Source organism: Catharus ustulatus, chromosome 1 (genome assembly GCF_009819885.2).
Source record: "Catharus ustulatus isolate bCatUst1 chromosome 1, bCatUst1.pri.v2, whole genome shotgun sequence".
Lineage (NCBI taxonomy): Eukaryota > Metazoa > Chordata > Aves > Passeriformes > Turdidae > Catharus > Catharus ustulatus.
In genome coordinates this window covers 154,087,263-154,104,245 of record NC_046221.1, presented here as the reverse complement: position 1 = coordinate 154,104,245, position 16,983 = coordinate 154,087,263, and the positions used below count along the sequence as shown (strand labels likewise).

Sequence of the window (16,983 nt, the reverse complement as noted above, 5' to 3'; positions counted from 1 at the left end):
CAGGATTTGGTGGCCTGTGTCTCCTGTGTTCTCAGTTCTTTGCTAAAGAGAGAGGCGTCTAACAAAAAAAAAAAAAGCCTTTTTCAGAACTGCCACCAAGAAGTGACCCTGATGTGTCAGGGAAGTGGGGAAGTGGACAGAGATGAAATGAGTGATGAGTAAGGGGAATGAAGTGGTTTCAGCCCCCTAAAGTGATGGGACTTCTACCAGCTGGGCTCTCATACATTCCTCTCAGCTCTCTCAGCTTAATAAAGAACTCCCAGCTCCAAACTCATCAAGTTAGTGCCTCTGCTATGAATTTCTTGTTCAGGATCAGAACTGTTAGTGTACTTTCCTTAGTGCCCTAAAAGGACTGTGGGAGGACTCTCAAATCAATATCCTTACAAGATGCTTAATTGAGAGACTGTAATCCAGGCAATGGTTTTAAATCTTATAAACATAAGCAGTACCAATTCCAAGAGAGACAGAGTCAAGTTACTAATGCCATTACTGACATAATTCAAGGTAAGATAGAATATTTGGATTAACATTTATAAATGGGCTAATGGTCTTTCATATTGATGCGGTTTGGGTTTTGCCTCTTTTTTTTTTTCTTTTATATGTTCTCTGTGTTCTTCACACATATATTTGTAACTCTGGCATCTATTGTATTGTAGCTAGTTTTCCCAGTATTTTTCCATAGCCTTTCCCAAGGCAGAAAGACAAAAAAATTCCAGAGCTCCAAGCCCCAGGGATACAAGGCCCCTATCGTATCTTGGATTTTTCTGGGAACCAAGGCTGAGAACAGCTCTTGGAGATACATCCTCCTGGACAAAATACAACTAGTGCTGAAGGGGGGCTCCAGGGAAGGGGCTTGACCTGAGGGTGTGGAGGAATTGCATCACCACTTTCCTAAAACCTATAAATGTGTGCTCATCCCTGTAGGAATGGGCTTTGTGGACATCTGTCCATAACTGCCTCTGAAGGCCTTCATTAAAGATCCCCTTTTATATTGCCTCCTTACTAAAATTATCTCGAGTTTCATTTCCATGTTAGGAAAAAGGCAACAATATCATCAGTATTCAACTGCCCATCTACAAGCCTATTCAAAGGGGTTTGATTTTCAGGAGGTGAATATTGCTCCCCCCTGCTGAAAGGAAGTTTTATCCTGCTTGTGCTGTTTAGTACAGGAATCTTGTAATTCTCTGACAAGGTGCATCCCTTTTTTTGACCAGAAAATATGACCTTGTAGCTCTTATTCATCTTGGTGTTCTGCAGTGATTTAGTCATAGAAAGATTAACAATAAAAGGCATAAAAGCCTTCTGTCTGATATTTTCCATGTCATTAGCTGCCACGAGTAGTCCTGAGAAATGTGTATTTTACTGAAGTTGTCTAGTAATTTTCAAAACAGCCCAAAAAACTGGACAAAGAGACAAAATGGAAAAAGAGACATATAAATCAATATAAAATAGAACCAGTGCAGAGAATTGAATGAAGATTTAACAGCAGACAAGTCAAATCTGTTCCAGAGAAATATAGCACAATCAGTATTAAAGTCATATGTTGTCATTCTGATATTTAAGAACAAATTTGAATTATAGGAGCTGTTTTGTCTCATTTTCTATTCCAGTAAAACAAGGAAAAGCTTAAGATTATGCTATTATGAAATCAGTGTTGTGTCTATCTTTCTCTTGTTCTTTAGCTCTGACTCCAGAGCTTCCTTGCAAACTAACTGAAATTTATGGAAGCCAATACACCAGAAGACAGTACAACGCTTTTTGTCATAATGTGGGTCTTATTTCCATACAAATGTTTTTCTTCTGAATATTTGTCTTCTCTGCTATTGTTTAATAAAGAATAAGCAGTAAAAAAATCCTCACAGTGTTTGGAAGAAAGAAAATAACAAACCTATAAAATATGCCTTTCTGTTATTAGATGAGTCTAATGGGTTACTGTGGGGCTGGAGAGCATCCCTTGTTCAGGTCAAGGATCCCCAGCATAAGCAGGACATTGACCTGTTGGAGAAAGTCTAGAGGAGAGTCACGAGGATGATCAGAGATCTGGGGAACCTCTCCTATGAAGACAGACTGAGAAATTTGAAATAGTTTAGTCTGGGGAAGAGAAATCCACAGGGAAACCTTATAGACCCTCCCAGTACCTAAAAGGGCTATAAGAGGGATGGAGAAGGACTTTGACAAGGGCATACAGTGGTAGGACAAGGGGGAATGGCTTCAAACTGAAAGAGAGTAGGTTGAGATTACATATTAGGAAGAAATTCTTGATTGTGACGGTAGTGAGGCACTGGAACAGGTTGCCCAGAGAAGTTGTGGCTTCGTCTTGACTGGAAGTTGCGTGGGACTTTGAGCAACTGGTGTAAGGTTGTCCTGCCCATGGCTGGGAGGTGAAAACTCACTGGTCTTGAGCATCCTTTCCAACCCAACCATTGCATGATTCTATGATAAGTGTTCATGTCTTCAAGGCAGGGTGGTAATACAAATTGTTTTGTAACTCCTGCTTTTCACCACTCATCTTTCTAACATGTTTGGGTTTCACAATGAAATGTAAATCTAATATTCAGGAGATAAAAGTCACACATAATGATTCAGAGGATCTGGAATTATTAACAACTGTGTGTGTTCAATACAGACACTAAATTTGAGAGCACTTAATCTGAGACCCATAGTTCCTACTGCCTAAACTAAAAGACAACTCAAACAAACAAAGCATTTTCAGGAGATTGTTTCATGATGTGCTCCCACCCACTCCTGTGCAAGTCAGTGGTGCTCATGTGGCCTTATGACAAGTTGATTCATTGTGCCTGTGCAGTGTAGTCACTGCCTGCAGTTAGCTTCATGATCAACTGTGTTACTTCTAAAATTAATGTTGTGAATATTTTTGTAAATATTTTGAGGAGGATTTTTTTTATAATTATTAAATATACATGATCAGAAATAACAAGTATCATGCCAAAACCAAATAAATTATGGGGAATGTTGTTCTACCAATTCCCAGTATGCTACAGGAGGAGCTAAATATTTATGAAGTCAAAATTATACTGGGAAGGCATAGAAGCCCAAACTGGCAGCCCTAGAATCATCCTTCTCCATCTCAGGAACTGCAGGGTAAGCAGACAATAAGATTGTGATCACTTTACACAGCCAACTGGATAATAAAAAAAACACCTTCTTTTACACCTGGCAGTAAACTGTTAAAAATCAAGCCCTGCCAAGATTTATAATGTGGCTTCAGGTACTGGATCATCAAACCATCCACTTTCCAGCCAAAACAAAGGGCCAGTAGTACCTTGCAGTTCCTCCCTTTAGCATGTACTACATATATTGTTTTATGCTGGTTTGCACGAGAGCATAGAGGAAACAATTGGATAACATGTCCTTCCTACAATAATTGTGTGGAGCAAGCTTTTTCCTTCTTTCATTGCAACAAACTTTGCAATACATCTCAGTTAATTGAGATTAGACACTTGTATAAAGGGTCATGACTCTCATAAGCACTGGGTTATCAGTTTGGTCGAGATTTAGCTATGTTTCATAGACAAAAAGCTAAACAAAAAGAGACTTCAAGACCTCCTGTGTGATCTGGCCTTGTTTCTCTTTGAAAAGAGCAGATGCCTATATGGAACATGCAGCCAAGGATGGGATAATTTGGGATAGTAATTGCTAGAATTAAAATAAAACAAAGTTGATACAGCTCATATCACGTATTGCATCAATAAGAAGTAGAGGTTAAAAGGCAGCCTCATAACCCCACAAGTCTGAATTAATTAGGTACTGCAGTTCCTTCAGTATTTTTTAATTAACTCCCATTGTCTTGATGAGACACCAAAAAGAACAGCTACAAATAGACTGTCCATTGTACGCTAAGTAAGCATGAAGGAATTTCTCTTCAGAGCAGTTCATCATAATGAGAGGTGCTAATTTCCATTTTCTAGAGTGGCATCTACAATAATTACTTTTATTCTGAACATTGACAGATTTTCAGGAGAAAACAATACCATTTTTATCAACATCCCTTAAATGTAATAGAAGCTCATGTGCTCCAGAAAGACTAAAACTATTCCTGATCTGAATGGCCCTTTTCACATTTATTAGGTTCAGTGTTCAATACAATAAAATGTCTCTGATATTAATTGTAAATGTTGTTAAAGACAAGCTTGATGATTCTGGAAAAAGGATGCTTAAAAATCAAGATGAAAAATGTAAGACATTTCTCTGGAGCATCTATCGTTAAACACTTCTGGGGTATGCCCACTCAGTTTTACACAAGTGTCTTGGGAACAGCCTTAAGCAGCAGAATTCCAAACCCAGACTTACTCCCACGGCATCTCCCTAGGTTCCCCCTTTTGACGGTACGTGCAGAGGAGGAAGAGCAAAACCTGAACTGACCCATCAGTCAAGAAGGGCTTTTTGTGTCTTGGCAAATCCATCCCCAACAAAAACGATATGAAACAAAGGAAAATCTGTACCCTCCAAGTGCAGACAGCAGACCCTGCAGAGGTGATGCCCTCACATGACCTGCAGAGAAACCTTGTGGAGTTTGGCCTTCCTCTTAGCAATCCCCTCCAGATCCCAAATTGCTTATTGATGTTTTGTGCTTGTTGGTGTTTTGGTCTCTTTGATCACCCTGAGTGGAAAGGTCTCTGGTTTTTACTCACAGGACTGAGGCCTTGTGCACTGGTTAATTGACTCTTCGCAAAAAGTGCTGCAAAGGTCATTATTTATTCATCAGGGACATGTCCCACTTCTGCATGAATGTGCCTACCTACATTTGTGCAGTTGTAAGCACTGGTACACCCTGATTTTAGTACAAGGGACCCAAGGGATCAGTGCATGCAGACCACAGCAAAGCTGTCCAACAAAGAGTGACTACTGCAGATGCACAAAACAGTAAATGGGCCTTAGAGGCAGTATTAATGTTAAATTACAGTCTTGGGACTTTAAATAGATGTGGGTGACTCATTAAGTTAATTTACTTACTGCTGCAGGATTTGTTTCACTGTTGCTAACTTTTCCTGAAGGAGTAGATTGGGTAGGAGTCAGCTCCCTGTTTGACACCTTCTAAACTAGGTGACTACATACTTTACATCTATGAGCTCCTACTACCATGGACTGAGATCTAGTCAAAACAGGTAACAGAACTCAAAGAGACCCATTGTGACACTGAAGGAGTAATTTACTTGATTATCTCTCTGGATTCATGGGATGAAATGGAAGTTTGGGCATAACTGCCTCGGAGTCACAAAACTCAGGTGTCTGAATGCAGACCTGCATTCTACCATCAATCTGTCACATTTGGTGATTTCTACTGGTCTTTTTCCTTTACCATGGTTATTCTTCGGGTTAAAGGTACTTTTTTATTTATTTACTCTAAACTCTGACTGCTCCATCTTAAAGACTAGGGTTGATTCATGTCATGAATGGTTATCAGAAGAACAGTTCACCAGCTCTTTTCTAGCATTCCTTTGTTGCTATTTTCTTTCTTCTATGTCTTTTCTCTTGAACAAATATATCTGTGTTAGTTTTCAAACCACTTACCACTGCTGCTTTGAATTGTCTCCACTTAGCCCACTGCTCAACTGGAAGGCTTTCAAAAGAGCTGGATAATGGAGTTTCCTTCACCCTAGAGTTCATAACACTTCTTTTTTAAGCCTTTATCTGTAAGAAAAGGAATTTTTTCTCATGTGTTTCGCTCCTGCTCTGAAAATTTGTTCCAAGAGAGACTGACTAGAAATGTGAAGGTTCTTTGATCATGTAAATAGTAAGGTACAGAGGACAAAAAAAACCCCAAAAAAACAACAACTTGGGATTACCTACTGCTTTTTTGTACATGACCTCCACAAATTTGTGCTGTTCTTCTGTGCCACAGTATCTAAATCAGTGAAATAGGAACAATAGTATTTAAGTAGCTTGAAGTGGAGTTTTATTGGTAAGGATCTTCATATCAAGGAAAGAGTGACCTGACGCTCATCCTCGAATAACTGAAAATCTTTCTTAACTCTTGGATTGAAGAAAAGTGACGTGAAAGACTTCTTTAAAAGGACATAGAGAACACTAGAATCAGTTGGAGGAGATGAAAGAATGGAAATGATCCACACTAGAGCCCACCTCATTTCCCAGTTTGGAGAAGAAGCCTGGTTCAGCATCCCCACCATCTTGTCAGTGTGGTGTGATGAAAGAGCAGCTTGGCCAGGCAAGGGGCAGCTGATACCGATAGAGGGAAAACCTTTCTGCCATATGAATGTTTCAGTACCAGAGAACTGATGGCAACTGAAATGCCTCAAAAATATATATACAGATACACACATACACACCTAAATGCTGTTTTTCTTGCAGTGCTCCTCCTTAGCACAACATTCATCATGCAGAGTAGTGACACGAGCTGTAAATGAACCTTCAATTGTGATTTCAACAAAGGCTCATCACATGCTTCAGTGTTAATGGAGGAGGGCTGCTACAGAGGCAAACTAATTAACCTCAGTTTTATGGGTCATTTCCAGATCTCATGTGCAGACAAGAACGTTTAACTTACCTTAATGAGTAGCATGAAGGTTAAGATATCAAATGTACTTGGCACATTTTTCTTGGCTTAGTGTACACATGCCAAGCCAAGTATGTTTTATTTAAAATAAACTTTCTAGAGGCGTTGCTCAATACCCCCTTAGGTGAATGCAAATAAGGAACATAAGATTTTCCTTTAGCGAAAAATAAAGTACGTTATCTATTTAAGTTCTATACATATGAAGGAACTGACCTTTTTTGATGTGATTCTATCACAGATTCCATAAAGAGTTAATAACCACCAGAATTTATGTTTGTTTTCTTAAATCTATTTTTTAAATTTGTATTCCAATTTGTTGTCTTATGTGGGTAAGCTAGGAAATAACATATTTCTTTTACAGTGAAAAAAATTAGTATTATTCTGAATGTATCTTCACAAGAAGTCATTGAGCACTTAATTCATACAAGTCCCAGAAATACTGATCTGGTTTGTTCAGAAGGTGGATTTATTTTTTTGTTGTATTGAACTATGTATCTTAATAGTGAAGGAATGAGAAAATTTAAGTGCCTTTTGTCATAGGAGGCTTAAGGACACAAAATGTTAAAAATATTTCTAGGCTATCGATTTAGACTATCAATCAGCAGCTATTTGCAAGCATACCATCTTAAGAAATCATGGGAGATTTGCTTGTGAGTGAAGCTACCTGAGGACTAGATGTTCCTGTGAAACCCAGGTTTGCAGGAATATGAAGGATCTCCTGAGGGACTGGTTTGCTTCTCGCTATCACAAGCATCACATCCAGTGTTTACACATCAGAAGAATGAAGGATAGCAGAATTCCCAGGTGGAAAATGTGGAAGAAAGCCAAGACAAAACAGATGTGCTAAAATTAGAACCACCCTGTGTAGGGAAACAGAAAGTAAGAGCTTGGCCATTTCCCAGAACAAAGGATGATCTCACTGCATTACAGTTCACAGCCTGCTCTCTATCAGCTGTCACTCAGATAATTTTTTGTCTCTCCCTCACAAAGGCAGATCTTGATTTAGCAAAGGTTTGTGGAATAGGTGGGCTAAATGTGAGGAGATTTCTCAGTTCTCCCATATTCTGTCAGCATGTTATGCAGGAAGGAGTGCCTTCTTAGCGGGAGGTGTAACACATGTGCTCCAGTGATGCAACACACCTGTGCTGCAGTGGAGAAACACTGCTGTGCTCCAGTTTTTGGCAGTGTGTGTTCTCCCCTCTTAAATAAACACAGAGTTCACCTCAGCTGGAGCTGCCCTCTAGACAAATGGAGGTGTTTATCCACAAAGTGTTTCCATCAGAACTGAGGGTTTTTTACTAACTGCTGACTAAGACTGCACAGAGTGAGAATTCTTTATGATCTACACTTTGAGAGCTGTAAATTGTAATGCTAGCACCTCCTATGAAAGCTAGGAAGGGATTCCTTCATTTATTCAGATGTTACATCTATGGCAACATTTCATGACATTGAATCTTGCTGGCATAAATACCATAACTTTCATTATTGGTTTGCTCGTCTCTCTCATTCCACCCATCATTCCTCTTTGGTTTTTCTTGCTCTGTCTGAACAAATTTTCACTCTTGAGAAGAGATATAACCCACAGCCTGTATGCTCTGAGATTATTTTATATCCTCCTAATATCAAGTTTCCTAAAATAAAATGCAAAAAAAAAAATCATTTTCTTTGACAGAAAAGGCAGGAGGAGAGGAGAGGAGAGGAGAGGAGAGGAGAGGAGAGGAGAGGAGAGGAGAGGAGAGGAGAGGAGAGGAGAGGAGAGGAGAGGAGAGGAGAGGAGAGGAGAGGAGAGGAGAGGAGAGGAGAGGAGAGGAGAGGAGAGGAGAGGAGAGGAGAGGAGAGGAGAGGAGAGGAGAGGAGAGGAGAGGAGAGGAGAGGAGAGGAGAGGAGAGGAGAGGAGAGGAGAGGAGAGGAGAGGAGAGGAGAGGAGAGGAGAGGAGAGGAGAGGAGAGGAGAGGAGAGGAGAGGAGAGGACTTTATTCATTTGTGTGTTCTGTAGTCTACATATGTGCCTGATTTGGACGTTCACATCTGGTTTTCCCTAGCTATATCCTATTCCCCAAAATTTTGTCTGAAATTTGGTGATAAGTATCTTACACAATTAACATTCTCTTCTTTAGTTCAATAAGTTTTCAGTATTTGCAATCCTGTAAAGCAAAAGAAAAGTGAGAAATTGTTGCTTTGCTTCAGAGTGTTTGGGAGTGATATATTCCAATACTTGTCAAAGATTTCTAATCTAAAAAATAAAAAGGGAGACTGAGGGCAAGAGGACACAATAATGATATTTTAATACAGTAGGATTATTACAGAGAAAGCATCAATCAACAATTATCCATGCCAAATTTGAAAGGATAAAAAGAAAGTTTAATTTGCAGAGAAACAGATTTGGGTTAGATACTTGCAAAATATGTGAAAGCTGTTAAACTGATGAGCCACTGAAGCCAGTCTCAAATCTCTTAGGGGATGATCTAGGGTATTCATTAAAGAATTTGATTATTTTTTGAGGGTTTGCCTGGCTGTATTAAGATGTAGTTAGTTACAGCAAGGTGCTAATAACCATGATTGCAGGTTCAATCCCCAAATAGGCCAGTCACTTAAGATCCTCGTGGGTCCCTTCCAACTCAGAATATTTGGTGAAATTCTGTGAAAATTCTGGAGTTAATTATATTATGACAGGGTTGGAAAGTGGTGTGTATATATATATATCTCCTTATAAACTAATACTAGAAGTATATGTGAACTAATATGCACTGATGCACTGTGCACACTAATAATAAACTAATATACATGGATACTCTACTAATATACATTAAAAATATACATTATAAATAAGCATGTGGTGTATGTGTGTAAACATATGCTGCAAATGTTTGCTCTTCCTGAGTGTTGTTGAAACACAGGAAAAACTAATGGAAAATATTGAATATTTTCTCCAATCTTCCTAATCAAGAAGACTAGTTTGAATGGCTGCATGTGAGCTCATTTTATTATTCCTTACCTAAACCAGAGGTGTTCTGGACTGTGGACTCAAGTTGAATTATCACAAATAGCCCGAGCTAGAATTTTTAGAGAGAAGGGTCACAAATAACCAGTTACCCAGATCTTTAAACAGGGCACTGTGAAATACCAGTTCAGACTGATATTGACACTTTGGTTTCCTCTCTGTTTTAGGAACGGCTGGTGCTCTCTGTGCTACCACGGTTTGTAGTCCTGGAAATGATAAATGACATGACCAATGTAGAAGATGAACACTTGCAGCACCAGTTCCATAAGATCTACATTCATCGTTATGAGAATGTCAGGTGGGTAGAGCAGCCTTTCTGTAATGTTTAAGGTCTCAGATGTTGTGAAATTACTCTTGTCTGAGGGTTTCTCTTCTGTAGCCTTATTCATTCATAAATTAGAAAATTAGTGCACCCTTTTTTAATATTTGAGCAGAGAAGCATTTTGATGTCTTCTTTCACTCATCAGGATGGCTGGGATGCCATGGCAATTTAAAGACCCATTTGAACTAAGCACTGAGTCTGGACCATTTGTGTCTTTTATTCACTTTTTTTCACTTTTTCACACTCAGTTCACTTAAGTGGTTAGGACTGTACAGGAAGGGGAGTCCTGCTTACATGGGGACACGTATTCTGCCATAACCTGATAGTTCACTCCACACACTGAAGAATAAGATGGAGACTTGTAAGATGTTCTCAAAGATGGTGAGCTGTTATATGGTTCCTCTGCTTTATAGCCATTTTCATTTAATCAATCTGATTATTATTTTTTAAATCCCATTTCCTTTCTTTATTTCTCTCTCTAAATTTTTTCTTTCCTGAAGTTAATTATCAAAGGCTGATAATTATCCTATGAGCTGCTCCTCAAGGTAATTACACCAACAATTAATGTACATTAATTGTACATTTACACCAGAATGGTCAACTTCAACTCCATGGCATTACATAATCTTGACATTATTGTATTTCCCTAAAACCAGAATATTTTGTTAAGCCAATAGCATTTTCCATAAGCCTTTCTGAAAAACACAAGGGTAAATTATTGAGTGACCATCTTAAAAATCATCATTGGAGGAAGTGAAAAAGAAGCATGGATATGATGGTAGATAGTTTGCTTGGGAAGAATGTTCTTTGCCTTTCAATGAAACCAAAATACAACTTTGTCTGGACGAGTTCAATAAAAATAATTTGCACTTCTTCAGAAGAGTAAATTGATTATCTGCTGCTTCTGTGGCCATGCAGTAGCTCAGATATGTTATTTTATTAAAACTAATTGAAAGTATCAAGGACCCTTATAAAGGTTTGAGTTGCACTAAAATAAAATGTCTTCCATTAACCTTTTTCGTATTCAGAGTAAGTGTTGCTGTAGAAGAATCAAAATATGGAGAAGGTGGTTCTTTTAATTTTAATGGAAAAGGGCTGTAGACAGGGTGAGAAGTCAAAATATATTTTATACTTCAAAGAGATTTGAAATTAAGATTCTACATGCTTTAAAATGCAGATAGGCTTCTATGCACTCTACCAGAAACTAGATCTTTTCAAAAGTAGGTTTCATTCAGCTTATTTTGTTTCCTAAATGTTCAACACTGAACACTACCTAAACCAATGCTACATGAATCCTTAAAAGTAGTATCCATTTAGAAATATTATTGGTTTGAAAATTGAAAGTGTAGAAACTACTAATTTGAAAATATTTTTATAAATTTAGTCTATTATTACTATTCATTCCTCTTTGAGTAGCTTGGTACTTTACCTTTTAATTTTATCACTTCTCACTGGTAAAAATCTTACCAAGTTTGTGAGCATCTTGTTTAAACCTCACCCCAACCTTTGCCAGTCCATACATTTGAAGATGTGTTAATCAGTTATCAACCTGATCATTACAGCATTTTTAATTGGTTACATTAGTAATTCTCAGATGCTGTGATCTTGTTCACCACAAGTCATCAGCTAAAGTGAAACGAAATCTTCTGGTATGCAGATTGTAACACCAGCTGTTAGTTGATTTTCAAGTGCTAATGAGGTTTGTGCCAGAATATGTGTCTTTTTGAACGTCACTAATTTATAAGGTAGCTAATACTTTATTGAATAATAATTATTGAGTTATTATATGCTTTGTTCTGGGTGGTATCTTGCACACCACAGGCTTTGTGTGTGTTAATATTTCTCTAAATTCACATGTGACCATTCTAGGCACTGTGAGCAGCCAAAAGGCAAGAAAAATAACTGGATGTTCAAACACAGGTTAGAAGTCTGTTTGAAAGTAGTTTGTTAATGGAGGTCCTACCACAACTTCAGGCACACAAGTTGATACACCTAAATTCAAATATGATCACCTGACAGGGCTCCCTGTAAAGTCACTAGAATGAAAAAGGAATTATCCAATTAAATATTCATACATTATAAAGAGAGCACTATAGTTCTACCTCTGGTACTCCTGTCAAATGCCTAAAATTAGATGAAATAAAATTTCCCTTAGCCTTTTATATATCAAGACTGTCACAAATTTGTCTGTATTCTTAGGATTTGAGACTTTTATGATTTGAAAATCTAGAATAGGATGACTCCTATTTTTGACAAAACATTTTCTCACTCTTAGCAGTACTTTTTTAGTTCTTTCAATATTTATATTCAGTACTCCAGTATGTACAGAAGTCTAGAACAAAGGGAATGTGACTTCAAAGATAATAAAATGACCCTTTGACTAGTATAATACTAGAAGGTAACTTAAAACACTCAGTAATTAAAGGAAACAGACTGAAATTTTATTATTTTAAAATTATATTTTTCTTTTTTTTAGCATTCTTTTTGCAGATGTTAAAGGATTCACCAACCTTTCCACAACTCTGTCAGCCCAGGAGCTGGTCCGAATGCTGAACGAGCTCTTTGCCAGATTTGATCGACTTGCACATGTGAGTTAAACACAATTTATTTCCAGAAAGACAAAATCAGCTCCATGTTTGGGAGGTTTGGGAAATACCCTTTGGTCACTTTGAACAATATATATATCCAGATTCTCCCCACAGGGGTTTAATATAGCAATTGAGATTGGAAGACACTCACAAAGCTATATGAAAGATGATAAGTTCTGATAGCAAGTGAAAGCTGAGGTTATCATCAGAACTTTGGGCTTCTCTGGTGCTGGACAGAAATTTTTTTTTTTTTTTTTTTCTTTTTTAAGACCATAACTTTATTTTGTCTTTTCTTCTGCAAGGTGGGGAAGGTTAAAAGATGTATTAATTTGAGGTCATCTAATCAGTTCCCACAGTCATTGCAGTGGTTTGGTACAGCAGGGTATATAGTCTTTAGGCTGGATTCTATTTAACTCAGCAATGAAATCAATTAAACACAGCAGAGGAGACTGTTACATCAGGAAAATCAGTTGCTACTTAATTAGCACTGATCAAAAGAAAAGTGAAGCACAAAAATACAAGTGGAACATGCTTAGTTTTGCTAGGCTTGCAATTTTTTTTCATGTTTCTTTGGCCAAAATTTAATTTAATATGGATATCTTTAAGTGCTATATCTGAGCTGACAAATAATGCTTGTAAGTGGAGGCAATAAATTACATTTCATGGCGTTTATCTTACCATTTATCCAGCCAAATGTAGGTACATACTGTGGGAAAAATCTAATTGCGCTGAATATCATAGACCATATTATCTCTTTACTATAAAGGGAACATAAAGTACTTAATCTGATATACAGATTTGCATCCCTCACTGGCTTTTATACATTTCTGAATCGGGGTTATGGGGTGTTTGTACATGTATTGCACAGTCGCAGTAAGATCCTTGTGGTTTTCTCTCAGCTTACACATTAAAGTCAAGAAAGGCTTGATTCCATAATTATTGAAATTTCTTTTGATTCAGTGATTTCTATCTCAAATAGCAATCTGTTTTCTCTTGTACAGAGTGATGCCATAACCCATTGCCTGGGCAGTGGCAAATTAGCAAATGCAAACTACAATATTTGCTTTGCAAACAAAAAGCCCCCATGAGCTCTGGTCTACATGGTAAACCAAGCCAGGTGAAAGAATTGCCTCAGTCCTGTTTTTTTAAAGCTTATAGGAGTAATGTCTGCTTTTGTATGGCTTGACAGAAATAGCTACTTGAACTGAAGAAACATATTTTACACCAAATAGAATGTATGTATTCCACAGAAATATTTTAGGAAGATTATGTATATAAAATGCTTTGTAGCCTTGCTTTACATTTCAATTTTGGCTAGCATTCATGATCATTAACCATATTTTGAAATCATTCCATAAGCTATATTTAACCAATAGTGATTCTGTGTAGATTGACTCTATCCAGTAAAGGGGTTAGGAACAAGGAAGGCATTTACATTTGAAAGTCTAATCCAGTGAATTCTTCTTCACGTGCCACTTAACCCTGAAGCCGACTTCCCGCTTGTTTTTTTGGGTTTATTTGTTTGGTTTTTGTTTTATGAGAACTGAAAATGTTGCTTCTTTAGATACCTCAACATTTTTCCCTTCTCTGTGGCTATTCACACATCTGTTAATTAGCCTTCTAGAAATCTTTCTCGTGCAGTTCTAAATTAATAATTCTTCATGAAGAATATTGAATATGCCACCCAATAGTAGGTAACCCAAAAATGTAGGTGTGTTTATTTTAAAGAAATGGCAATAAATATATCAATAACCAAGAATTTCTCATCCAGAAATCTGTTATTTGGGATAAAAGAATATCTGTGGCTCCAAAACATCAGGACAACCACATCCCAAGTGAATTTCTCAGTCACTACATTCAAGACCCTAGGCTCTTTCATGCATTTCTTTACCTTTCCTAGTCTGGGAATTTACTTCTTCTTTTAACACATCATTGATTAGAATAATCCACTGGTCTACAACAATCTTCTGAAAGGTGGAAGACACTGGAAGAATCACTGCAGAAATTGAACAGATTTTGCCTAAAAAGATTAGAGTGATATGATCAAGAATAATTAAAATTTAATTTTAAAAAAAAAAGACATTTTAATTGTGTTCCTTATTTGTGGGTTCTGTGACATGGATGTCATGATATCTGTGTCATGCCCTGACAACAGAGATGCCTGACAGAGTGGAACCTCTCTTGCTTCCATAGAAAGGATTTGGTGTTTCTGTCCAACTCAAGGAGGCAAATTCCCCCTCCACACTTTACAGAAAACCAGGACTCCACACTGGACTCTTATGGAGGGGACCAGCATAAAATAAAATACTATATTGAACCTCTGCTTTTCCTCTGGAAAATTTTGGAAATGGACACTGTGTTGTCCTGAATTTTAAGGATTTGTGAATTACATGGATCTATCAACCTACCCATCTGATATTCCATAAAGCTTTCACACCTGGTAAAGATGTATTTTTGGAAAAATTCCTGGTCTTCATCTGAATGCAGCAAGAGATGATCTTGTCTTAACACTTGTCCATCTTGGTCATCTGTTCCAGAGCCTTAACACTTGCACTGTTTATTCAGTACAGATTTTTTCTCATTTGATTTTTTCTGACTTTGAATTGCATACATTGATTCTTGCTATGGCTTATCATTCCCAGACAAAAGAACCATCTTGTAGCCACTGACGTCCTCTGGGAATGCATCTAGATGCTTTGATCAAGAGATTTTTTTGGTTTCCTTTTGATAAAAGAAATAGACCAAACTTACAGCTAAGTTTTTACTCTCTAAGATTTATTCCTTCAAATAGTTTTGGGGACTACTTTTCTGGAACACCTGCTGTTTTTGAGGAGCCCTTTTAAAGCACTGGAAAAACTGTTCCTGGACTAACCCCCATAAGTGTAGTTGAGGTAGATCATCACCATTCCTCCTCACGTCTCTTTCCTTGGTTGCTGTCCAAATGCCATATACATTCTGAATATACAGTAGTGATAACACTATTGTTCTGAAAAATACTATTTTGGGGTTTTCTGGTCTTGCTGTCACATGGTGACTACCATGTCTGTATGGTAATTGTTTATTTTACTGAATATTTCAAAAGGAATATTTCCTATTCCTTTAGTAAATGTTATTAGCAATAGTTTCCTACTTGCCTGTAAATCCTCGACAGGACTTTTGGAAAGTGGTCCTTTCAAGGCTTCCCTAGAAGGATCTTCCACTAAGGAGGATTATACAATCACATCTAGATTTCAGATCTATCACTTAACAGGTTCTTAATCAGCTGAACTAGAGTTATCATAACTGTTTAGAATAGTCACTCTTACTCAGATTCTTGGAATTCTCTAAGAATTGCATCAAAGCAAAGAGGTCAATTGCAGAAAGCTTGAGGTAGTTTCTTTAGATCTTAAGGAAAAAAATATATAAATCCTTATTTCCTTCTAAGTAAAGGTGTTAAATTATTATCTCGTATAAACAATTTTTGGATCTGCTTGAGCATCTTATACTAATCATATAATATTAAAGAAGATATTTTCACAGCATACTGGAAACTATAATTTGGCTAAGCTTCTTTTTTCTCTTATTAAATTTTGTTAAGCAATGCAGAAGTAATGAGAACTTTCTGATTTTTTTTAATCTTTCCTAAGTTACATCAAGTTTTGTGGCATACTTTGATGTCTATAATAATAACAAAAAAAATTCCATAATATCTTTATCATTGCCACAGAACACTCTGGACAAAAGTTAGAACTCAGTTCCGTATTTTTTCCAAGGAAAAATGTAATAGCGTGTTACTTTCCATTTCTAATCACTCTGTGATATTTGTAAAAGATTTATAGTTATTAAAGAGAAAAGTTACATTTAGAAAAAAAGAAAAATAAGTTGGCATAAAACAGAACTGAAGAAAAGCATTTCCTTATATCTACTTCATCTACTGAAAGGCCTAAATAGAAACTTAATTAATATTAATACTTTCCTTAGGCAGAAATTTTGAGAAGAGACGGGAAATAAGATGACATTCAGCAAGTTACTTAAGCCTAAAAAGAGTCCTGTCTGGTGAAATTATAGTTATTTTTGATGTTTGTTTTTCCTCTGCCTTCTCTGCAGTGCTAGATGTCAGCCAATACCATGATTTAAATTATCATATTTCTAAATTCATCTACACTCTTTGTAGATTCAGTTTCAGATATGACAAAGAGGAAAGAGTAAAACCCTAAATAAAGGAGCTTATTAAAGGACTGATAGGGTTTTGTTTATTTTTTCCTAAGGAGGTAATCTTTTTCTGTAACCTTGGTTAAATTGTCTCTTGTGATGCTGTAGACAAGCTGTTAAAAATTCCTTCAATGGTGTATTACCAATCTTGTGACTGCTGTTTCCAGGGGTGGAAACCAGCCTGACTTCCCAGCTCCACAAGAGCACATCAGCCCATAGTCCCAGGAAAATACCTGCACCTGCTGGTATCAGGAAGGGAACACTGGAGGGATTTGAGAGCTTTTCTGTTTCCTTGATAAAGACACTCCAATTCCAGTGCTTTACTGTCTCAGGCCACATTTCCACA

The 16,983-nt window shown here is 37.2% G+C and overlaps 1 protein-coding gene across 2 annotated transcripts in view; it reads left to right on the top strand.

Annotated features, from left to right (window-relative positions):
• LOC116997784 (adenylate cyclase type 8) overlaps positions 1 to 16,983 on the top strand; it is a 120,293-nt gene that overhangs the window by 39,996 nt on the left and 63,314 nt on the right. For both annotated transcript variants that reach the window (XM_033062894.1, XM_033062885.1), the window contains exons 3-4: positions 9,704 to 9,834; positions 12,335 to 12,446. In XM_033062894.1, coding sequence (XP_032918785.1) covers positions 9,704 to 9,834; positions 12,335 to 12,446 — 243 coding nt within the window. The remainder of the gene's footprint in view (positions 1 to 9,703; positions 9,835 to 12,334; positions 12,447 to 16,983) is intronic.